A 25,367-nucleotide genomic window follows, 5' to 3' on the forward strand; every position below is an offset into this window, starting at 1 on the left:
CAGCCAGTTCTTGCTGGCTCACGTCAACAGCACATAGAATCCAGCCCTTCATAATCATGGGGCCTCTAGTGGGGCTTCAGGAGGGCCTCCATTCTGTATTTATTAGAACTTTTTGGTAGCAGGTGACAGAAATCAGCCTCAGCAAGCCTAAGCAGAACAAAGATATTTTTAAAAGGATCTGGAAGCAGGGGTCAAGAGTGACTTACAAAATCCAAATGTGAGACTACCAAATGAGCTATATCTCCAGCCCCTCTATCAGGCTTCATATTTTGGGGGGTGGAGGAGTACTGGGGATTGAACTCAGGGGCACTTGACCACAGCCCTATTTTGTATTTCATTTAGAGATAGGGTCTCACTGAGTTGCTTAGCGCCTTGCTTTTCCTGGTTTTGAACTCATGATCCTTCTGCCTCAATCTCTGGAACTTCTGGGATTACAGGCGTGCGTGCCCCACCATACCCGACCTCTATCAGACTTCTTGATTCATTTCCACTGACCAGCTTTCTCTGTTTTTTCATTTCTCGAGGCAGAATATGCTTGTAGGTTTACATGGCAAAGATGCAGCCACACAAACTAAGTGACTAGCGGCCCATTATGGGCCCAAACTTCAGCTCTCAGGTGAGAAAATCCAAATGCTCAGCTTGTGTAAGGAGCTTGCTTCTGATTCTATCAAATGGCAGCTAGGATGAGAAGTCGTAAAATGCCAACATGGCTGCCAGGGGCCACCCTGTGAGGATGGAAGGAAGGTTGTTCTGAGGGCAGTTTTTCAGTGTTGTTTTTTCTGTTCACTTTCTCATTTTTATGGGTTGCACCTTCTCATTATTTAAGTCTCAGCTCAAATATCACCTCCTTAGAGAAATCGTCACTGGCCACACTAGCTAAAGTGATAATCATCTCCTCCCCATCCCTTCCTGATTCTCTTTTATGAACTGAACTGTGTTCCTCCCTAAATTCACTTTGAAGCCCTAACCCTCAGTACTTCTGAATGTGACTACATTTGGAGAATGGGCCTTTAGAAGGTACCTAGGTTAAAATGAGCGAGCCCTAATCCAATAGAACTGGTGTTCTTGGGGCTGGGGTTGTGGCTTAGTGATAGAGCACTTGCTTAGCACTGGTTCGACCACAAAAAGATAAATAAATAAAAGTATTATGTTCATCTACAACTAAAAAAAATTTTTTAAAAATAGAACAAGTTTCTCATAAGAAGAAAAGTTTGGGACACAGATGTGTACACAGTGAAGACTGTGTGGAGATAGAGAGAGAGTGGCCACTTACAAGCCAAGGAAAGAGGTCTCAGAAGAGATTAGCCTGCCGGTCTTGGACTTTTGACCTCCAGAATTGGGAGAAAATAAATGTCTGTCATTTAAGCTGCCCAGTTGATGTTACAGCAACTCTAGCAAACCAGTGCACTCTTTCTCTCTCTCTATTCTTTTGCCTTGTTTTATGTCTCCTCAAAGGGGCAGTTTAGCATAGTTGTTAAGTGTGTAGCTCTAGATTTGGGCTGTATGGAGAGTGACAGTAATGGCAGCAGGTGTGCATGTCAGAGCCTGAGGGTTGTGCCATTAGCCCTGTGGACACAGAAGTAGCTGTGCTAAGAATGTGGTTTTTGTGGTAATTAATGCTAAAGGCAAGAGTGGGTTAGGTCTGAGGGATAGATAAGGAAGGGTGGAGCTGGCCGGGCGGAGGCTGGGTTGCAGAAGGAGCGTTCTTCCTGTCATGGCACCTGGATTACCTCTTACTCTGATGCTGATGGCTTCCCCATTCAAGAAAAGAGGTCATCCTCCCTCAGCAGGTTGTAGCTCCTGCCATAACCCCTGAGGGGTTCTATTTGCAGCCTGGGAGGGAGACTTTCTAAACTAGCATCTGGCATATTACTGCGTAGACCCCATTTCATTTGTTGACAAGGTTTTGAGGAGGCTGTCACTCAGTTGATAATTCACTCATTGAGTGGATTTTTATAAAATGGGGTTGGGGCATACATTAGACCCCCACAGAATGCCTTGGAAATGAAGGACTCCGTGCAGGCAAATAGGATGGAACACAGCAGATGGCCAAAGCCAGTTTGTTCTGGAACTGGAAATTGCTCTGTCTTCAAAACATAAACTGTGTCCCCGTGACACCCAAGGCATCCTTCAGTCCCTAGGTCTGCCAGCCACATGTTCCACGTTTCCAACTCAGAAGCCAGCTGTTGGCATCCGAGGGACCAAATGTCCTGATGTCTGCCTCCACATCTCACTTGTCACCTGGAAGTGTTGACACTATGTGGACGGAGAGAGAATTGCCAAACTTGCTGTGGGCTCTCTGGGGCCAAATGTGAAAACTAGAAATATCTTCATGTTTTCATTTTTTTGGCTGTTCCTATATTCTCTGTCTCAAGATTTAACACCAATGTGTTTTTGTTTATATTTCATAAGAGCTTCAGCTTTTGTGAGCCATCTTTACTTATTTGGCCCACTGTAGTTAGTTTCTGGCAATTTTCTCTCTCTCTCTCTCTCTTTTTTTTTTTTTTTGGCTGGTTCCAGATTCACTCACACTGTTTATATGTCTATAATTTTCTTATTTTCCTTTTTCTCTCCCTTCTCTCTAATTCTATTTTTCTATTTAGAAGTGACTCTCGAAAAAAAAAGTTTGCTCTGCTTTCTCCTCCAACTTATTATTTCCCCTTTTCTTTTTTGTTCATGCTCAGAGTTTTCCCCATTTTGCTCTTGTTGCCTTCTGCTCTCTCCTGGCTTAATCTAGCTGAAATTCCCCTCCTCCAGGCGATTTCTGGACCTTTCAACCACTAGCAGCTTCCTCAAAGCTCCTCAGGCCCTCCAGGTGAGATGACTCTCTTAGGGTCCTTGCTTTTTCAAAATCATGGACCTATAATTTCAGTCAGTAAAAATCAGCCGACCTATCACCTGAGAGCTAATGAGAGACTTGTCCCTTATTTCAAATACCACAGTGATTTTACATAGCAGTTACTCAATGATTTATTTTTACTGATTTATGATATTCCCTTTGAAACTTTTCTTGGGAGAGCTTGTACTAAGGCTTTGGGTTGGGTACTAATGAGCCATTTATTGCATGTGTACAAATTATAAACTCCCAGGCACTCCCTCGTATAGCAAGATCCTTTGTTAGTTTTACCCAACATGAAATTGACACCAAAGGGTTCATAGAGATGAACAAGAGAATAAGTGTAGCTAAAAGGAAGTTTGATCACGCAATTAGGTGTAGTAAGATCTCTAAGTAACAAAGGCACAAGCTTTATCTATCCCTAAAACGAGCAAGATGACCAATAAGAAAGGCAAGTGTGTGACTCATCCCTTGTCTCTATAGCAATGTGCTTGGCTACTCGTTTTCTTATTACCAGGGGATAACCCTCTGGGACTACCACGCCTGGCCATGTGGACTTATGACTCAAAGTCTTAAGATTTACAGCATATTCCTAAGAGACAAAGGGCATTCCTGTGAGTAAATCCATTGGAATACCCAAAGGTTAAACATTTACTGTGGGCGATCCATTCAAGTAAATTGACTGCTGGGCTACCTCTTCAGAGGAGGGTTTATATTTTTGTAATCAATCTCCAGCCACACAGTGATTTCTGTGTGTCAGCTTAGAGGGGACAACAGTGCAGAAACAGTTTGGCCATGAAGGCCTTTCAAATTTTATCCTAGAGAATGCCAAGACACTTTTTCAGTTCTATCAAGTGAGTCCTTTGGGTGGTCACTTCCCTCCTATGGTGGAAAATTGGGTGAAGTAATTTATCTTTACATTATTTACAATTGATTGGTTGTTTTATGGGAGTGCTGGAATTCTGTGGGAACTAGGTGATTCTTGGATAAGCCAGTTGCTACAAGATTTTTTTTTTTGCTATGTTTTTCTAGATAAATTAGACAAGTCAGGACTTCTGGACTTGGCTCCTAGGTACCAAGAAGCTGGGATAAATAAATAACTTCTCCTGTGTTTTGGTCCATTCAGGCTGCTATAACAACAACACCCATAGGTTGGGTGGCTTATATATAAACAACAGAAATTTTTTTTCTCATCATTCTTCAAGCCGGGAAGTCTAAGACCAAGGCCGTATTTCTGGTTCATAGAGGGTGCCTTCTGACTATGTCCTCACTAGATAGAAGGGACAAGGGGTCTCTCTTGGGTCTCATTTATAAGGTTACTAATCCCACTCATGAGGGCTCTGTTCCCATGACCTAACCATGTCCCCCAATTATCTGTCATCAGCTTGGGGGTTAGGATTTCAACATGGAATTTGTGGGGGGAGCACAACATTCAGAGCATAGAATCCTGACAGTAAAAATGAAACAATAATACTTACCTAATTCTTATAACAGAAAGAGAAGGTGAAGTTAAAAGGAGAATATACATAATTTGAATTTTGTGTGAAATAAAGTATTAGAATTATCAAATAATTGCTTCATAAGGGAATTTGCTCTGAGACTAGGTCTATTGATTTAATAAAAAGTATTTAGTCAGGACTGTGGTTATAGCTTAGTGGTAGAGCGCTTGCCTAGTATGTGTAAGGCTCTGGGTTCCATACTCAGCACCACATAAAAATAAAATAAAGATATTGTGTCTACCTACAACTAAAAAATAAACATTTAAAAAAACAATAACATGGGCTGGGGATGTGGCTCAAGCGGTAGCACATTCGCCTGGCATGTGTGCGGCCCGGGTTCGATCCTCAGCACCACATACAAACAAAGATGTTGTGTCTGCCAAAAACTGAAAAATAAATATTGAAATTCTCTCTCTCTCTCTCTTAAAAAAAAAAAAAGTAACATGCTCTATGGCATGCTCCCTCCTCCTTTAAAAAAAAAACAATAACATTAAAAAAAAGAAGTAGTATTTAGTCAGCTCCCTAGGGAACTGATAATTGACAGGTTTTCTGCTTTTTTGTTTTTGTAAGTATAACAATCTATTAGTTGAATTATTTACTTATTAAATGTTTGGTCCTTTTTAAGGAGCATTAAATAGTTAACTAGAGGGAAGAGCCTTGAAAAGGATCAAGTCAAATAGCCCAAAGGATTTTCTTCTAGTGCTCACACCATGAATTTATTCACTTAGTAAATATATATTGAGTGCCTACTATGTGCCACTGGGATACATTAGTCAAAAGTAAAGACTGTATGTGTAATATGAATTGAATTGCATTCTGCCATCATACGTAACAAATTAGAATAAATAGATAATTTAATAATAATTTTTAAAAAGTATAGCAAAGAGCTGGTTGCAGGAGCTCACACCTGTAATCCCAGCAGCTCAGGAGGCTTAGACAGGAGGATCAAGAGTTCAAAGCCAGCCTCAGAAAGAGGTGCTAAGCAACTTAGGGAGATGCTCTCTCTAAATAAAATACAAAACAGGGCTGGGGATGTGGCTTGGTTGTTGAGTGCCCCTGAGTTCAATTCCTGGTACCCTCCCAAAAAAAGTATAGCAAAGAAGCTGTGGCAAGGTGTGTATGGATGGGGGTGAGGGTGGTGGCCATAATAAACAATAGACATAATAAATTAGCCAATTCTATCGAATGCTGGCAGTAAATAAGTATGATGGAAAAAAAGAAATATTAGACAGGGGAAAGGGATCAGCAGCATGAATAACTAGAAAAGGTGTGAACTACAACGTTCAGCAGGGTAGAAGAGTAGACTCAGAGAAGGTGACAATGAGAAATGACTCAGTGGAGATGAGAGAGTCATAGGGAACTGCCAGTGTGAGGATGCTGGATCGGCAGGAGTCTTGTGTGTAGGAGGAACAGAACAGAGCGAGCAAAGAGGAGAGTGATAGGAAGGAAAGTCAGAGTTAAATTTTAAATTAAAATGTTTGCTAAAAGTAGGCCCAAATCTTCATCATGTGAGATTAGGCCCCAACTTTCTTAATAACACTTCTCTGGCGCAATAATTAAACCTAGAATCAATAAATGGGATGGATTCAAACTAAAAAACTTCTCAGCAAAAGAAACAATCAGTGAAGTGAATAGAGAGCCTACAGAATGGGAGCAAATCTTTACCACAAGCACATCGATAGAGCACTAATCTGTAGGATATATAAAGCACTCAAAAACCTTAACACCAAAAAACAAACAAACAAAAAAACCCAAATAACCCAATCAATAAATGGGCCAAGGAACTGGAAAGGAACTGGACACTTCTCAGAAGAAGATATACAATCAACAAATATATGAAAAAAATGTTCAATGTTTCTAGCAATTAGAGAAATGCAAATCAAAACTACTCCAGTCAGAATACAAACAATAATAAGTGTTGGTGAGGATGTGGGGAAAAGGCACACTCATACATTGCTGGTGAGACTGCAAGTTGGTGCAGCCAATCTGGAAAGCAGTATGGCGATTCCTTGGAAAAGTGAGAATGGAACGACCATTTGACCCAGCTATCCCACTCCTCGGTCTATACCCAAAGTACTTAAAAACTTACTACAGGGACACAGCCACATCAATGTTTATAGCAGCACAATTCACAATAGCTAAACTGTGGAACCAACCTAGATGCCCTTCAGTAGATAAATGGATAAAGAAACTGTGGTACATATACACAATGGAATATTACTCAGCAATAAAAGAGAATAAAACCATGGCAGTTGCAAGTAAGTGGATAGAGTTGGAGAATATAATACTAAGTGAAGTTAGCCAATCCAAAAAAAAAAAAAAAAAAACAAACGCCGAATGTTTTCTCTGATATAAGGAGGCTGGTTCATAGTGGGGTTGGGAGGGGGAGCATGGGAGGATTAGATGAACTCTAGATAGGGCAAAGGGGTGGGAGGGGAAGAGAGGAAAATGGGGGTAGAAAAGATGGGGAATGAGATGGACTTATTACCCTACGTACATGTACAAAGACATGAATAGTGTGAATACACTTTGTATATAACCAGAGACATGAAAAATTGTGCTCTACATGTGTAATATGAATTGTAATGCATTTACTGTCATATATAATAAATCAGAATAAAAAATAAATTAATTAATCAAAAAAATGTTTGCTTCCTTTTTTCATTGTCCCTTAATAGCAATATAGCTTTTATAAGTTACATATTTTTTCTTCTCTAATTTGGAAGATCCACCCCAAGTAGGCAACATTACCAGGTTGCTTAGGTCACCTAATACATACACAGAAACACACACACACACACACACACACACACATACACACACACACACACACATTCTCACATATTATATACATATGAAAAACTGTACTTTATTTATTTATTTATTTATTTATTTATTTTTTAGTTATAGGTGGACACAAGGTCTATTATTTTACTTTATGTGGTACTGAGGATCAAACCCAGCACCTCATAGATGCTAGCTGAGTGCTCTACCGCTGAGCCACAACCCCAGCCTGAAAAACTGTAATTTAGACTTTTCATTTATTACTCTCCTTCAGTCACATTGTATCAATGAGATTATATCACATTGCCATTTTCTATTTGGTTTTCTCAGTGAACCAGGAACCCATTGCCCCAAACAGAACACAGAACATGTGTAACTATGTCACAAAATTTTGTCACAATCACCCAGTGGCCAGTTCCAGCCAGTCCTCCTATTTCCCCCTGAGGTTATTAAAGGTTTCCTACAGTTCTACTGTTGTGTGAGCAGAGTCCCTCTTCTGCTCAGTGCACCTCACCCTGGTACTAACAAAGCAGTGTTGTCAGTCCTTGCCACTTGTGGCGACTGCCATGTCCCCTTAGGAAATGCCCAGTACCTACTTGAGGGAGCCGCCCAGTGGCACTGCCAGGAGTCCTCCCATCTGTCTCTGGAGGTTTGCCAAGAGCCAAGAGCCAGTGCAGCCCTGTGTTGGGTGTATGTGGGTAGTTTCTCAGAGCTTTTCAAATACAGCTCAATCTTCCCTCCCTGGGGTGCTGTCCCTTCCCTGGTCCTTTGTTCTTACTCTTTTCTCTGACACCAAATCCCTTCCTCCTCTGGCTCAAAATCCAAAGCCTCCCAACACACCAGCTCAAGAGGACACAGAGGCTCTTCTCACTGGTGCCATCAACCAGAGGCAGAATCCCACAATGAGACAGGATATGGCTCCTGAGTGACAGAGCAACTGAACTTCCTAATTGTTGAGAGATAATTTAACCTTATGTTCAATCATTCTTTCCATTTCTGAGTGACTATCCCAACTTCCACTAAATCTACCCAATTTCAGTGTCCATTGCAGGCCCTTTCCTTCTTCTCTCCCTCCTCCCTTCCAGTCCCCCCGGCGCCCCTGCCGTCTGTTGACTAATGAATATTCCATTTCCAAAGGTCTATTTCTTTAAAAAAATTTTTTTAAAAATTGTTCTTTTTAGTTATACATGACAGTAGAATGTATTTTGACATATCATACATACATGGACTATAACTTCCCATTCTTGTGATTTACATGATGTGGAGTTACAGTAGTTGTGTATTCATATATAAACATAGGAACATTATGTCTGGTTCATACTACTGTGTTTCCCATTCCCATCCCTCTGTCTTCTCCCCACTCTCCCCCCTTAAACCCTTCCCCACTTCTCCCTCCTGTCCTGCCAATTGTGAATGAGCATCTGCATATCAGAGAACATTTGGCCTTTGTCTTTTTTGGGATTGGCTTTTTTCACTTAGCATGATAGTCTCCAGTTCCATCCATTTATCAGCAAATGCCATGATTTAATTCTTCTTTATGGCTGAGTAATATTTTATTGTGTATATATACCACATTTTCTTTATCCATTTATCTGTTGAAGGGCACCCAGGTTGGTTCCATAGCTTAGCTATTGTGAATTGAGCTGCATTCTTTCATCTTAACCTATTATTTGTGATCATGGCCATATTTAATGCTCTATGCCTAGGTTTTCTCATCTTTAAAATGGGAATAAAAATAACACTCCCTTCCATATGGGTATGTAAAGCACTAAGCATAGTACAAGGCATACTTGAAGAATATTAGCTATTATTATTATTATATAAATAAAAAAAATCTATCTTGGACATCCTTAACCATCTTACTCAGTTTTTATCCAGCTAAATATCAGCTTTCTTGCAAACAACCTTTCACACAGCATAGCTTTGTCCTATTCCTTCCCTTACCAAAGCTACTTTTTACTTAATTGTTCCCTGCTTTGCAGGACTCTCCCCTAGTCTTCGAGAAAACAGACTTCCTAGGAAGGAAGTAATTGGTTTGTTCATTCATTCATTCAATAAACATTACTGAAAACCTGCTTTGCACCACATCCTGAGCAGATGCTGAGGGTGCATCAGGAAGCGAACACCAAACCATTTAGGAATGTCAGTCAAAGGTGTCCACGCTCAGTACAGTTCAGAATGGAAAGGAATGCAAAGCCGGAAACATAGGAGTTCTCATCCATATTTTAGACAGGGACACACCTTCCCACCTCAGGACACAAGTCACCTTGCCCTTCTGGGGTAGGCTTCGGGTAAAGGAAATGGAAACGGGATGAGACTGCCTGCGCCTGGACGGAAAATAAATCAATAGGGTTACAACAAGCAAGCAGAACCTCCCAAAGCAGCACGCACTAAGAGCAGCAGTTAAGGGATGTTCCTCTTAGGAATCGGGTGATAGGGAGAGAGGTAGGGTCCCCGCGGCCTCTCTACTCCCGGTGTCAAGACCTTGCCCCTGGAGCGGCGGCTCTGTTTGTCCTGTGGGCGCAGGGCTGGTCCTCCCATCCCCCGCGAGAGGCCGGGGTGCGCCGGGGCACTGCTCCGCCCCGGGAGGGCGGGCCAAGGGTATTTGAAGGCAGAGCCACCGCCCCGCAGCCAGCGCCCGCACCACTTTGCCAGGAGCCACCCGGAGAGAGCGAGAGAGACGCCAGGCAAGGGTGAGCTGCGTGGGCGTGGGAGACCGCACCTGCCGCAAGGCAAGGGTGAGCTGCGTGGGCGCGGGAGACCGCACCTGCCGACAGGGCAGAGGCTTCGGAGCGCTCACGGGGCTTGGCTGTTGGGACCGGCGATCATGGAGAGCCGGGCAGCCCGCGCTATGCCAGCCCGGAGCCGAGCGTGGGCATAGTTCTGGGCACCGATCCATAACTGTTGATTCTTCCGGGGTCTGAGACCTGGGGAAAGTTAGCAACTCCCTACTGAACTCGCATACACCTAGCCCTGGGGCAGTGAGGACGTCAGGCACTGGGCACTCTCTGCGCTGCCGCACAGCGGAAGCTACCATCCCACCCTCTGCCAGCCGTGCTTTGCGTGTAGAGTAAGCCCTAACCCACAAGGAGCCGCCTGCCAGTCCGCTAGGTCCCAGCGCGAGGGAGTGGTGGGTGCGATAGGTCATCAAACTGAACGGCTCCTTCTAGCTTGGTGTTAGGAACAAGCTCTCCCTTCCCAGTGCATGAGGTACCTTCCTGGGGGCTCTGTAGGTCTTGTGGGACCCCTGACTTGGCTGACCAGGCCACTTTGGGGCATCTGCTGAGCTTTCATCTGCAGGAGATATTGCTGTGGATGCAAATGAGTTCTTCCAGCAGCGGCAAGGCCTGCAGCCTCTCTTTGAAAGCTGACCCCACAGAAAATGATGCTGTCCCAAAGCCCAAGTGGATATATGCCTGACTTAGCAAAGCCTGAAACCTTTAAGCGTTTGGTAAATCAAGTGACTCATCCCTGCTCAGACTGGCTAATATGGGCAATAATCATCTCAAAAGGGTGCTGAGGATGTGTTGGGTGTGGCAAGATATTGGGTTCTGGGATGCAAAAGTCTAGCTGGGGGCTTGTAAAATGTGTGAGGATTTATTCTGAATTATTATTTGCTCATCTGAAAACTTAAACTGCTTGCATTCTGAGGAGTAGGTACTTAATGCCAGGGAGTAAGGGAGACATGAATTAAGGCCTGTGACTTATGTGTCAGCCCAGTCCTTAAGGACATGGATACCTATTACAGAACACTGTGGAATATTTGTAAAGTGACTCCTTGGAGTTGGGTTGCTAGACAATGAGAATACCTGGACCTCAGTCTGTTTCCAGAATCCTGGAAAGAAATGGAAGTTAGGTTGAGTTAACTCTAACAAAAATGATAATGATAAATTTAAACACATAGGTGGGCCCAGAGCATGAAAAAAACTTTCACCAACTAACAAATTTGTAACTTGCTTGCTTCAATTTAATAAACTTTTCATGTTAGGAAACTATGTGTTTCTGTGAAAATTAAAATTTAATAATAATGATTTACTTTTCTGCCATTAAGTCTCCTTTCTAGATACTGATTTGAAGTTCTTTTAAAGTAGAATCTTTCATTCCAAGGATGGTCATGCATTCTCCTTGATCTTAGGGGAATTGGAGCTATTTCCTAAATTCATAATTTGGAAGGTTACATTTGAAATGAGCACTTATCCATATTCTGGGGAGAAGTTTGATGATGGGCCTTTGAATATTTGGAGCTTAGAAAAATCTAAGTTACACACAAAGCTGAACCTAGAACCTTCATTGCTTGGAATCTTCATTAGCCAGACTTGAACTCGTCACTGCAAGAGAAACCTATATTCATAAAGTATAACCTGAGAATCTAATGTCGACCTTACCTACCAATTGACTTGTAAGTACTTATGTACCTGAAACTACCAGTAACTCATCCACAACCTTGCTTTTCTTTCCTGTGATTGTTTAAGACACAAGCTCTTGGTGCCAGAACTGGTTCTTCTCGTTAAATTGAGTGGCTAACTGAAGAGGATAATGCATGCTGTATGCTTCAAGTTTGCTGGTGACTAAGGGTCATGTGTTTGCCATTGACTGCTCTCCAGCTTTTCCAAAGGGGAAAAAAAATCAGTAACTGAGAAGCACAAAGTAACTTTACCTTCCTTGGTGCTCAGGAACTATGATGAGAAAGAAACCTTAGGAAAGGGCAGGTCTTCTTTCTCCTAACTCAGCATCTCAGAGTTACCCACTCAGTCTCAGCAAGGGCAGGAGGTAGACAGCCTCATGTGGGTTCTAGGAGAGTTGGGAATACCTGGGAGCTCTGAGGAAATACCTCCAAAGTCTACTTCATTACAGCTTGTTTAAAGACAGGAGCCTTAATTTTTAAATTTTTTTGTTGGGTGTGTACTGGGCATTGAACTCAGAGGCACTCAACCACTGAGCCACATTCCCAGCTCTATTTTGTGTTTTACTTAGAGACAAGGTCTCACTGAGTGCCACCAAAGCGGCAGACAGGAACCTTACAAGGAGAAATTTTAAAAGTGTTCCTGGGAACCCAGACAACTGGATTGATTGCTAGGTGGGCCTAGAAGAGTAATGTGCAGTGACTAACTACTCTTTATTAAAGGGAAGAGCTACCAATTAACAGCTAATTAAAACGGTCTGTATTGTGACTCATGTTTAAATTTCTTATTCCAAAATTATACTGAGCTTCTTAATGTTGGTATTTCAAATGTGGAGATCCAGGTAATATTTCTGTAATTGTTCATCTTTGATAAAGTGGCCTCTGCTTCCCTGCACCTCAAAATTCTCTGAGACTAGAAGAACCAGGATGGAGTTCACATATCTATACTTCTGCAGAGTAGGAAGATTTTTTTAAAACATTTGATCATATGCATCTCTCTTTAAAACTACTCACCTTTAAAAAAAAAAAAGAAATTTTCTAGACAAGAAAAATACTTGTAATAAGAGATCCTTTTTCCCCCTCCCTAAGTTCTGATGTTACTAATCTTGACTTCAGAAGAATACCAGTTATAATCATTTTCAAATAAGAGATCTGAATGGTTGGGAGTTGGCATAATCCAAATTGTGCATAACTAGTTTTTGGAAAAGTACAACTTATTGGTTAAAGTGTGGATATAATTAGCACAGTGACTATGCAAAATGGCATCCTTTTATTAAATATTACTATGTGTGGCCTGGGTTCAATCCTCAGCACCACATACAAACAACGATGTTGTGTCCGCCGAGAAATGGAAAATAAATTTTAATAAAAAAATAAAAATAAATATTACTGTGTGCTGAATTAGTCATCCAGTTAGTTTTCTGACAAAAACACAATCTTGTTTTCAGTTCAATTAGAATTTCAGCATGCTCTGTAGTTCTGGATGAATAGACCAGAGAATTAATTTCTTGGTGAAGTCATTAATACTTTCAAACAGCTATAAGGTTTCAAGGTGCAAAGTTTTGAATTAGTGTAGAATGAGCCTACATTAGGAGTCAGGAGACTTGGGCTCTGGTTCCTGACCTGTCAATGACAGGTTGACTCTGTGGACCTGTTTCCTTACTTTACAGTGGGAATATTAATTTCTTCCTGTAATTCTCATGAGATTTACAGAATCAAATAGATAAGGTATGTGGAAAATGCTTTGCGTTCTGAGAAGCCCCACACAAATGCAGTGTCATTATTCTAATGGGTCAGAGGAATGTGTCATAACACAGTCCAAACTGTCATACAAGGCATATGTGAAACACAGTGAACTCTGTTTTGTTCCTCAAATTGCATTTGGTCAGATTGGAAAATAAACTAAACAGATTTGAGCAGGTTTTGGGTGGAATAAATGCTAAGTATGGAAATGGCCCCTTTGAGTTTCTGGCCTTCATCAGTCTTTACAGTCATCTTAATTTGATCAGAGTTATATTAATAAGGCACCTATGAAGCACATGATACCAGTAGAAACTTTAATTTGTGCAACTGAAACTCCCTGGTTGGTTTTTATTGATGTGAGTATGTACATTTACATAGGGATTCGAATGCTGACAGTCTAGATTGGTGGTTCTCAGCTAGGCATGGCTTTGCCCAAAGGGATATTTGGCAAGGTCTGAAGACACTTTGGGTTATTACAAGTTGTAGGGTGGTGTGCTACTGACATCTTATGGATTGAAGCCAGAAATGTGGCTAAATAGCCTAAATGCACAGGATCACACTGTGCCACAAAATGTCTACCTGAAGTGACAGTAATATGAGATTGAACATAAGTTCCTGTGCAGTGGGGACATTTCAAAGAAACCAAATGCTTATAAAAATTATTGCTGAGTCTTTGGTACATTGTTCATGGGTGGAAAAGGGTGTGCGATCAAAGGATCCTAAGCTCTGCCCACCTTGAAGTTCAAGATTGTTTTCTACCAGTGTCCAAAATGAGAGAGGCTTTCTTTTCTTTATTGCTTTCTTTTTCTTTTCTGTAACCACTCTTCCCTCAAGTTCCTCCTGTGGTGGCAGCACTGTTTCCTATACAGTATTGTGACAGTCTTGTGGGGAAAGGCACACAAGCATAGGAGCTTCCCACTTTTGCTTTAGAAGTTTAAGTTCAATAGGAAATACAGGGTGGGGAAGGAATAGTAAGCTCTAGGAGTCACTGTGATTTTCCTGTCAAACTGATGGTAGTTTTTCACCATGGGAGTTGGGCATGGTCATAACTAAATAAGTTGGAGAATAACCAGGGTAAAAGAGATGGGAAAAAAATTAGTAAAAGGTAATGTTTGAGAGTGATATAAATAACAGTAGTATAAATACATCTTGTGTATGTAAATGAAGTATATATTAAGTCCTAGGAGGAGCTATGCCTTTTTTTTTGCAGAGAATTTTAATATTACGCATTTTTAGGACCTACCATGTAGTTGTCATTTACTGAATCCCTTTTGGGACCATGTCATTTCTTTAAAATGAGTAATTAACACAAGTAAACAAATAAAGGAAGAAGAGATTCTAGTTGTTTACAAGTCTGGGTAATTTTGACTATGACACAGTTTATCCTGAGCTTAGAAAGAAGTCACCCAGGATGCAGAGGTTCTGGGCTACCCTTCAACTGCCCTGCAGAATGGAAGCAGCTATGGAGCAGGTGTGAAGCACCTTGTGCTTTTGGAGACTTGGTTCAGGGGAAGGAGCAGGAGGGAGCAGTAAATTTTCTCTAGCCCTGTGGCAGCTTTCAGCATGACAAACCTTGTTTGACAGTTCCCACTCCAAAATGTTTTTCTTTTTCTTTTTTTTTTTTAGAGAGAGAAAGAGAATTTTTTAATATTTATTTATTTTGTTTTTAGTTTTCGGCAGACACAACATCTTTGTATGTATGTGGTGCTGAGGATCAAACCCAGGCCCACATGCATGCCAGGCGAGCGCGCTACCGCTTGAGCCACATCCCCAGCCCCCAAAATGTTTTTCTCCACATTGTTTTGTTATAGTGCCCAAGATTTTATTCGGAATACACATACCTTGGAAAAAAGAAAAGAAAAAAGCACTTCCAAATAAATGTCACTATCCTTCAAGGCTTAGTTCAAATACTATGTTCCCTTCCCTACTCCGAAGTTAGCTTCCCAGGTTTGCATTCCCACAGCATATGGCCTGACAGCATGGATCACTTATTCTCTTGTATTTGCCTACATCTGCCTGCCCAGGTGGACTGTGGGCCCTTTGCCATACAGATCCTGGCCTGTTCATCTGAACATCCAGACAGGAGTCTGCACAGTGCCTGACCTGGAGCAGGCATCAATGTGCTCCAGTGATAGAATAAATAATCAGGCAGCAGGTAGAGCTGTTTTTCAGATCTCACTAGGATGTGGGGCTGCCAGAGGGAAGAAAAGGGGACTTAAGTCATACCAACAACTGAGCCCTTTGTGAGGGGTAGTGGAGAGAGGGCACGAAGGAGTGAAGGAGGCTCAGGACAAACCATGACTATTTAAATTATTTACCTAGAAAAAAGGCAGAACATTTTCTTCCTGCTCCTTCTCCCTCATGCATTGTATGTCCTCTTACTCTCAGATTTCAGAACACAAGCTAATGTGATCCAAGTTTGAATTTGAGTAAATAGCGTTTAGTAATGTAGCTGGAAAGCATCCCCACCCATTACTGTTTTTATGGTTTGGCACTGTTGACTTAGGCAATATACCTATAGATTGAGTAGAACTGCCCATGAAGTATTCAGGAAGTTAAATCTTAGGGAAATTAATGAATCCAGTGATAATAACACACACTCTCTCTCTTTTCTCCTCAGGAAAATGGCAGACAGTTTTTCGGTAAGTGCTTCATGTCAGTTTTCTTAGCTTCATACACATTCACATAGGTGTAGGGTTTCATTTTTACCACCAGACTTCCCCTTCTCACTGTCCGACTACATGGTTTCCACTGAGGGCCTGTTAGCTGAAGTCTTGTTTTTTCAGCAGCAGTTTGTGGGAAGAAAGCCAGGCAGAAGCCTGTGAGTCTGCAACAGTCACTCACCCTGCTGGAAGCAGCAGGAAGTGTAGCCCAAAATCTGAGCATCCCCATGTTTGAGATTGGTTTCTCATGTTGATTCAAAAGTGTGTGCTCCAGAGACTGACACAAGAGAATCAAAAGTTTGAGGCATTCCTGGCAACTTAACAAAATCCTGTCTCAATCAATCAATCAGTAAATAAATAAAGGGTGGTGGTGCAGAGGATGTAGCTCAGTGGTGAAATACTATACTTGCGGGGGATGTGGCTCAGGCAGTAGTGTGCTCGCCTGGCATTCGTGCAGCCCGGGTTCGATCCTCAGCATCACATACAAAGATGTTATGTCCGCCGAGAACTAAAAAATAAATATTAAAAAATTCTCTCTTTAAAATGAAAAAAAAAAAAAAAAAAAAAGGAAATACTATACTTGCCTCTTGTGCCCCAGGCTCTGGGTTTGATCCCCAGTACTGCAGTAAACATATACATACATACATACATAAAATAAAGAAAAAAGCATGTGTTTGTAGATCAAGGAGAGCTACCTCCTGACTTCAGCAAATTACAAAAAACTGAGATGATGGGTGGCTAGAAAAAGTGAAGAAACATATAGAATCCCAATGTCTAATTTTAGTCTTTGGAACTCAAAACTATTAAGAGGTGGGGAAAATTTATTGATATTAATTTTGTACCTTTCCCATATTTCTCTACTTCTTAGATTACATGCTTGTTTTTCTGAAAAATCTGTTTTCATGAATATTTTGTATCTTGTAATTGTTTATGTCTTTCTTTTCAGCTTAATGATGCCTTATCTGGGTCTGGAAACCCAAACCCTCAAGGATGGCCTGGTGCATGGGGGAACCAGCCTGGGGCTGGAGCAGGGGGCTACCCAGGAGCCTCTTATCCTGGGGCCTATCCCGGGCAGGCACCTCCAGGGTCCTACCCTGGACAGGCACCACCTGGAGCCTACCCAGGGCAGACACCTCCGGGGCCCTATCCTGGACAGGCACCTCCTGGTGCCTACCCTGGCTCAACTGCACCTGGACCTTATCCTGGACCTCAGGCACCTGGAGCCTACCCAGGGCAACCAGGTGGGCCTGGGGCCTACCCACCTCCAGGACAGCCAAGTGCTCCTGGAGCCTACCCTGCTGCTGGCCCCTATGGCACCCCTGCTGGACCACTGGTAAGATGGAGTAACTCTGTCATGGAATTGATGTGCAGAGGGCTCAGGGAAACTTTATACCTTCAGCTTACAGTCACATTCTGAAAACCAGCTACTGGTGTGTGTTGATTTGGTAGAAAAAAACAAGTGTTCATATTGCATTTATTTTGTACTGTTAGTATAAAGTGAAGATAAAACACCTTTTTAAGGCATTATAAAGCTGCTTTTAATATAAATCAAGTTAGGATTGTAGTAATGAGAGAAAGAATGCCACGCCATTAGTATGCATCTATATTATTTAACCCCAAAACCACCCCATACCATACTGTTATTACCCCCATTTTATGCATGACGAAATGGGGCAAAGGAAAAGTTATATAATTTGCCCAGGGACACTGAAGGAACATGTAGGGGAACCAAGGTAATCTGATTTTGAAAAACCTCTTAAAGATAATTCTGATATAAGGTTTGAATTTTCATGCAGATTAAAATACATTTTAACAAGTGAGTTCCAAATGAATACATAACTCAGGGAATCCAGGTACACTCAGTCATGGATATTTCCCTTGCAAATTGATAGTCTAGTTGAAAGAGAAGATCTAAAAATGAAGAAAGAGCTATCCAACAGTGTTGGATGTGACCATTTCATGACTTTGGAGAAGATGGCTCAAGGCAGCACCATCTTCTTCTGGAACAGTTTGGAGGAAAGCTCAGAGAAGATGGGGGACAGTGGGTAGTACCGGGCAGTGCCTGGCACAGGGTCAGTCAAGAGCAGGCAGGAGGAGACTTGAAGGCTGTGGAGACAGGCATATATGAGAGAATGCAGAGGAGAGCTTCCAGGACCTATTAAGTCTTAGGAGTCAGGACTCTGGCTTTCAAGGCTGGACAACTAGAACATCAGCAAAGCTTTAGCCCCAACTGGGAACTCAGGAAGAGAAACTGATGGATGGGAGAAGGCAGGGGAGACACTTTTGGTTCATACTTGCTGGACTTGAGGCTCTAGTAGCAATGCCAGGTAGGAGGAAATGCAGGGCTAGTGAAGATCAGGCTAGAGATGAAAGCTTCATGTGGTAGTTGAACCCAGGGGAAAATGTTATAAAGGGAAAGAGAAGAGGCCACAGATTGAGTTCAGGGATATTCATGGCATCTTGAACATGGATGGAGAATACACATCTGTGGAATGAACTGTGTAAGTGTTCATCCCACAGACAGAACTTAAGCTTTTCCAGAAATTAGTCTGTGTGAATGAGGTGTGGATTGAAATAGCCCTAGGAGTGTTCTAAGAGGGAAGCTTATTTCTCTAGCCCCTGGGCAAGGCAGCCTGAAAGTCAAAACAGATGGCCTAACCTGGGGCTGTATTGTTCACAAATACTAATTGTGACTGAACTTTAGCTATATTTTTTTCTTTCCCCAAGAAAAATGACTGTTGATACACATATACCTGTTCTTTCCCAGACTGTGCCTTATGACCTGCCCCTGCCAGGAGGAGTCATGCCTCGCATGCTGATAACAATTATGGGTACTGTGAAGCCCAATGCAAACAGGTAAAGAGGCAGCTTGACCTATCTGTTGATTCATTTTTGATTATAGAATGATATATTCTAAATTTTAATATTTCCAAAATTACATGTTCAGGATCTTGGCTATACTGTCATATGGGATTATCTCATATTCAATATATGTTCCCAAATAATTTTTTTTTAAGTGTCAGGGTCATTCACTGTAAAGGTAACACACCCTAATCTGTGTATTGGTATTCATTATATCATTTAATTTTCACAGTTGAAGGTAGGACAAGTAACAATGCTACCTCTTTTACAAATAAAACCAACGCTCATGTCCTATAGATAAGTGGCAAGCCTGGGAACCTCAGTCTTCTGAGTAAACACTGTTAAAAGGTTTGAAAAGATTCTATCCATTGACAACTTCACCAAAATAAATCAACCTTTGTCATTGGAACTGGTTTGACTGAGGTAGGCTAGGATGGAGTAAGGTTTTATTGAGCTAATTTAGGAAAATTCATGCTGATTTATGATTGCCATGGCTGCCTGGCCCTGGTTGTCACCACTGGTGCTGGTTAAACTTACATACAGTATGAAGAGGCTGAAAAGGTCCTAAAGCCATCCCCTATACCTGTCCCTGAAGTTAGTGCCATTAAAGCTCCTCCAGCCATTGGTGAGCTGTCTCTCTGAGTCTTATAGGCAGTACACAAAAGGTATTCATTCAAATCATGTCACAGGCTTCTTCAAGAAGATCATTTATTTATCCATAAATAACCTGAGTTATCTGTCAGTTTATTGCTGGGGAATCAATGAAAGCCACATCCTGTCACCAGATGAGCACATGTTCTAATTGGATAATTTTACATTCACATAGCCCCCTGGTGTTTTCCTCCAGCCAGCCTCCTCTGGTTCTGCATGGAAGTATCTACCCTAAGCCAATCTTTCTTTTTACACACCTAGATAGCATCTCTAAGGTCAACCTTTCCTCACACAAAGAAACTTGTTTGGCAGTAAATTACTGTATGCCTATGTCCTTATACATGTTGCTTCCCAAGGTAACAGAGTCTAGCACACCTTATCCTGTGCATGTGATACCCATGATTTGTTGGTATCTGTTTTCCTCCTCCAGAGAACCACACAGTATCCTTGCCTCAGTTCGTCATTGCAATGGGAAGTTTAGTTGCAGTAATACTAGAGATGTATACTGAGACCATGGTTGATCAAAACTGATTCTGATTAAAATGGTTAATGGCAGTAAATGAAAAAAAAAATTGCAGCTTGGTACTGCAAATTCTGTGAGGAACTACATGAAAAAAAAGTGCTTGACAGAGTTGACAGTATCTTCCTTTTCACTGAAAACAGAGCCATTGAATATTTAGTCAAATACAAATTCTATTGCCATTTTCCCTTGTGAGTTTAATATTGTAAATTGTGGTTGAATGTGACTGGCTGAGGGATTCAAAATTCCCAGAGAATCCATCAATCTAGAGCACAAACCTTATTTAAAAACACCAGCTGATTCCTGATGCTCTATGGAAAAACCTTGAAAAACTCAGGAGTAGGCTTGATCTTTTAATAAAGAAATTTGTACTTGCATTACCATCTAAGAAGAAAAAGAGTCAAAAAGTTCAACTAGCACTTTCATTAGTTCCACTTTTCATCATGGAGTATGCAACATTGTTTTTTGTCATAGCTTTACAATTTAGCAACTACAGTATATCATTCTTGCTGTTTTAGAGGAAGTAGGTTTCTGACTAACCACAAGGAAGCCAGGTATTTTCGCTGACTTGCCTTTAACAAGTATGAGAAGCAACCTGGCAGGGCAAGTAAGAGAGAACCAATACTATCTGTTCAGGCATAGTGTTTTCAAAGTGGTTCTAAACCTGTATAAGGAAACCCTGAAGGGTTTTCATGAATGAGTCTGTAAGGAGGGGATTACAGCTGAATGGGAATATGGGACCAAGGACACTAAGGTAATATGTACGCGTGCGCGCATGCGCACACACACATGCCTTGCTGACTTTAAGATTTTGACAGTAAATAAATTTGGGGATTAGTGTACTTCCTAGTTTGAACCCATTCTCTGGTTTGTTTGCTTCTATTCAGAAAAATTTCCTATGTATTATGAAATAATTGGCTTTTTAGAAACTTATATGCTCTTCACTTGATTAAAAAAAATGCAATTTTGATCATTTTAATAACTCTGGTCTTTGGTTTAAAACAGAATTGCTTTAGACTTCAAGAGAGGGAATGATGTTGCCTTCCACTTTAACCCACGTTTCAATGAAAACAACAGGAAAGTCATTGTGTGCAATACAAAGCTGGATAATACATGGGGAAAGGAGGAAAGACAGTCGGTTTTCCCATTTGAAAGTGGTAAACCATTCAAAGTAAGTGGTTGCTACTATTATATATTAATAATATGTATTTCTCAAGGGAAGTCACTCTAAAACCACAGCACATTGAAATGATTTTTTACCAGCTGTCCTGAGGCACCAAACCAGCCTGTCTCCTCCCTACCTTTACACTTTGCAGGCTAAGAAAATGGCTGAGAGTGAGACATTCCCTAATTCCTTGCAGGCATTTCACCATCATCACAGTGGCCACCCACCCTCACTGCAAGCTAACGATTTTCTAGAAATTAATAAAAAATGGCAGAAAGTCTTTATGTCAGTTATTTCCCTAAAACAATATGGTTGGCATAAAATCAAAAGGAAATGTTCACCATGCGCGGTGGCACATGCCTGTAATCCCAGTGACTCAGGAGGCTGAGGCAGAAGAATCAGGAGTTCAGAGCCAGTCTCAGCAACTTAGTGAGACCCTGTCTCTAATAAAATATAAAACAAAAGGGCTGGGGATGTAGCTCAGTGGTTGAGCACCCCTGGGTACCTCAGCTTCTCTCAACCTGCAGTACCAAAAGGGAAAACAAAAACAAAAAAAAGAAGAAATGAAATGTTCTATTAATTCTAAAAATCAATATGCTTAGCTGGGTATGGTGATGCATGCCTGTAATCCCAGTGACTCAGGAGGCTGAGGCAGGAGGATCACAAGTTCAAAGCCAACCTCAGCAATTAGCAAGGCCATGAACAACTTACTGAGACCCTGTTTCAAAATAAAAAATAAAAAAAGGAATGAGGATGTGGCTCAGTGGTTAAATACTCGGAATCAATCCCCAGTACCAAATAAAATAAATATCAATATACATGTTTTATGAAAATAAAAATTTGTAGATGTTTAACTTAAAAAGTCTCCTATCTTCACAGAGGATTAAATTTGGTATCATTCCAGTATTTTATGTAGTACTAGGGATCGAACCCAGTGCCTCATGTGTGCTCTACCACTGAGCTACAACCCTAGCCCAATACAACACATTTTCAATATTTATTTATGCAGTGCTTGGGATTGAGCCCAGGGATGTGGTACCACTGGGCTACATCCCCAGCCCTATATTTTGAGACAGAGACAAGCTAAGTTGCCCAGTCTGGACTTTAACTTTTTTCCATTTTTTTATAAGTGCATTATGGTTGTATTGTGTACTGATGGGGTTTGTTGTTACATATTTGTACATGCACACAATACACACCATAAAAATATAATTTGGACAATCACTCCCTTAGAACTTCTCCTCCATCCCCAACACCCACACCTTGTTCCCTTTCTTCTACTCATCTCCCTTTGATTTTTATGAGATTCACACTGTTTTTCCTTTTTTTTTTTCCCTCTCCAGCTTCTGCATGAGAGAAAAATTACAACCCTTAACCTTCTGAATTTATTTCTCTTAACACAGTGGTCTCTAGTTCTATCCATTTTCCTGCAATTTTTCATAATTTCATATTTCTTTATTGGCTTTGAACTTTTGATCCTCCTGTCTCAGCCTCCTGGTTGCTGGGATTACAGGTGTGTGCCACCATGCTTGGCTCACATTTTTAAGTAACTGCTTCAACAGATATTTATAAAGTCTGAAGCACTGAGTTAGGATTGTAGTCAATAAAAATGGCTAGACTGTAAGCTCAAGGTCAGGGACAAGGATCACAGTCTACATGTGGTAGACAGCTTTCCATTTCACAATATTATTACTTACTAGTATTTCATTGTTTAAATATGTGAGAATTTTACCAGTACCCTACTGATGAATATCTGGACTATGGAAATATGCTGAAGAATAAACCTGAAAATATTTAACCAAAATACTGTAATAACTACCCTTACACACACATCTTTCTTTCCTAGAATAACTTTATTCAAAGAATATAGATGTTTAAAATTTGCATAAGGCATTGCCAAATTACTGATTACAAAAGGATGTGAGATTGCATATCTAACATTTGAGTTTCCCCTAACCCTGCCAAACTGGTTAAGGGATTCCTACTATAGTGTTTACTTTTTATTTATTTTATTTTTTTTGCTACCAAGGATTACACTTGGGGACACTCGACTACTGAGCCACATCCCCAGCCCTATTTTGTATTTTATTTAGAGACAGGGTCTCACCAAGTTAGTATCTTGCTTTTGCTGAGGCTGACTTTGAACTCTCTATCCTCCTGTCTCAGCTTCCTGAGCCACTGAGATTATAAGCATGCACCCCTGTGCCTGGCTGTCTTTCTTTTTAAGTGCTACAAAACCTTAAAAAGTTTAATGTAGGCAAATTATGAATCTTGCCCTTTATGGTTTCACTTAGGTTCTTCTAACAATTGTGTTGCTTTGTCTTTTTTGTTTAAATAATCTGGAACTTATTTTTATTGTAAAGTTACTTTCTCCGGATCTTTTCTATTTTTTTAAATACATTTTTTTTATAGATGGACACAATATCTATTTTTTATTTTTATGTGGTGTTGAGGATCGAACCCAGTACCTCACATGTGCGAGGCAAACACTCTACCACTGAGCCACAACCCCAGCAACTCTGGATCTTCTTAATTGGGTCTACAAATGATAAAGATGACATGTTGAACATCCTGAGTTCAGGCTATACTTGTTTGAAATTAATGGGTATTTCTATTATTCCTCTTATTTCAAATTGACAAAAACTATATGTCTCTCTCATGTACATGTTTTGAAATATGCACACATCATGGAATGGCTAAACTGCATTAATTAACATAAGTATGACCTCACATGACAATTTGTGTGTATGCCTTTTCAGATACAAGTCCTGGTTGAGCTTGACCACTTCAAGGTTGCAGTCAATGACGCTCACTTGCTACAGTACAATCATCGGATGAAAAATCTCAGGGAAATCAGCAAACTGGGAATTTCTGGTGACATAAACCTCACCAGTGCTTCACATGCTATGATATAATCTGGAAGGGGCAGATACTTTAAAAATAAAATTGAGTCTAAATTTTACACATTTAAAGGCTTCATATGAAAAATTTTACCTTTATTCACAAATAGCCTTCTTGTAAGCATCCATTTAATAAATATTCTTACGCTAAATTACCTGTCTTACATGTCATTTAATTGGAGTTTATTAAAGATAATGTACAATGGAAAAATATATAGCAATATTAATACTGCCTTAGGGGCTCCTGAGTTTTCTATATTTGCTAATGTACTTAAGAGAAAGAAAGGAGGTAAATATGAGGCACTTGAGGTTGCTGTGTTAACCCGACATATTGTCTTATAGTGGCCTTTTTTTTTTTTTAACAAGTAGAAGGAATATACTAAAAAATAACAATAGAAAGTAAAAACAAGGGCTGGGGATGTGGCTCAAGCGGTAGCGAGCTTGATTAGCGTGTGTGCGGCCCGGGTTCGATCCTCAGCACCACATACAAACGAAGATGTTGTGTCCACCGAGAACTAAGAAAAAATAAATAAAAACATTAAAATTCTCTCTCTCTCTCTCTCTCTCTGTCCCCCTCTCACTCTCTCTTTAAAAAAAAAAAAAAGTAAAAACGAATCTAACAAAGTTGCTTATTATAAAGTATTATGTAGTATGCATAATTGAGTATACTATTATACAATTGGCAGTGTAGGTTTGTTTACACTAGCATCACCACAAACAAGCAATAGGGTGTGCTCCATTTCAAGGGCTAAGTCACTAGGCAATCCGAATTATTCATCTTCATCATGATCTTCTGGGCCACAAGATCTCAGACTATCACTGACCAAAATGTCATTATGTTACACATGACTACATTTTCTTTTGCCTGCTTTTTAATCCTTTTTATCTCTTGTAAACAATGAGACTATCTCCATGTCTTGGTTTTTATAAAATTTTCAGATTTGAAGAAAAAAAATCTTAGTTGGCAAAATTTAATTGTACCCATGTGAATATTCTTATGTTTTCTATCCTTCCTTATTACTAGTAAAACCGAAGATTCAAAAAATTTTGGAACTGGATGAGTTCTCACTACTTCAGCTTACAGAAAAGCATTATTTTATCTATTATTATTTCGACAATATCATCTTCTTAAATACTTTAAATTAGTAATTATCACAGGGTAGGTGTCCTGGGAAGCAGAGTAGAATACAAGGTTTGTAATAGAAGGCACTTAGAATCAATACATGTGGGGACAAGAACATGATCGGGCAGAGGGAGTTCAACAGCAATGTCTAAGCCCACCCTTGGGGGCATTCTGAAGTTTTAAGGGAGCCAGGCCTTTACATCCCCAGTTCAGTCAATC

At 40.7% G+C, this 25,367-nt stretch overlaps 1 protein-coding gene across 2 annotated transcripts; it reads left to right on the top strand.

Annotated features, from left to right (window-relative positions):
* The first annotated feature begins 9,674 nt into the window (after positions 1–9,674).
* Positions 9,675–24,177, top strand: Lgals3 (galectin 3). 2 transcript variants are annotated; one of them, XM_078049931.1, is made up of 6 exons: positions 9,675–9,812; positions 15,885–15,906; positions 16,874–17,260; positions 18,695–18,783; positions 20,966–21,131; positions 23,885–24,177. In XM_078049931.1, exons 2-6 carry the CDS (start codon positions 15,889–15,891, stop codon positions 24,038–24,040), a joined length of 816 nt encoding a protein of 271 aa, XP_077906057.1. In that variant the 5' UTR covers positions 9,675–9,812; positions 15,885–15,888; the 3' UTR covers positions 24,041–24,177. The 2 variants fall into 2 exon arrangements, with proteins under 2 accessions (XP_077906057.1, XP_077906058.1); XM_078049932.1 differs by having other exon boundaries at positions 9,723–9,857.
* Positions 24,178–25,367: the final 1,190 nt, after the last annotated feature.

Source organism: Ictidomys tridecemlineatus, chromosome 5, assembly GCF_052094955.1.
Source record: "Ictidomys tridecemlineatus isolate mIctTri1 chromosome 5, mIctTri1.hap1, whole genome shotgun sequence".
Lineage (NCBI taxonomy): Eukaryota > Metazoa > Chordata > Mammalia > Rodentia > Sciuridae > Ictidomys > Ictidomys tridecemlineatus.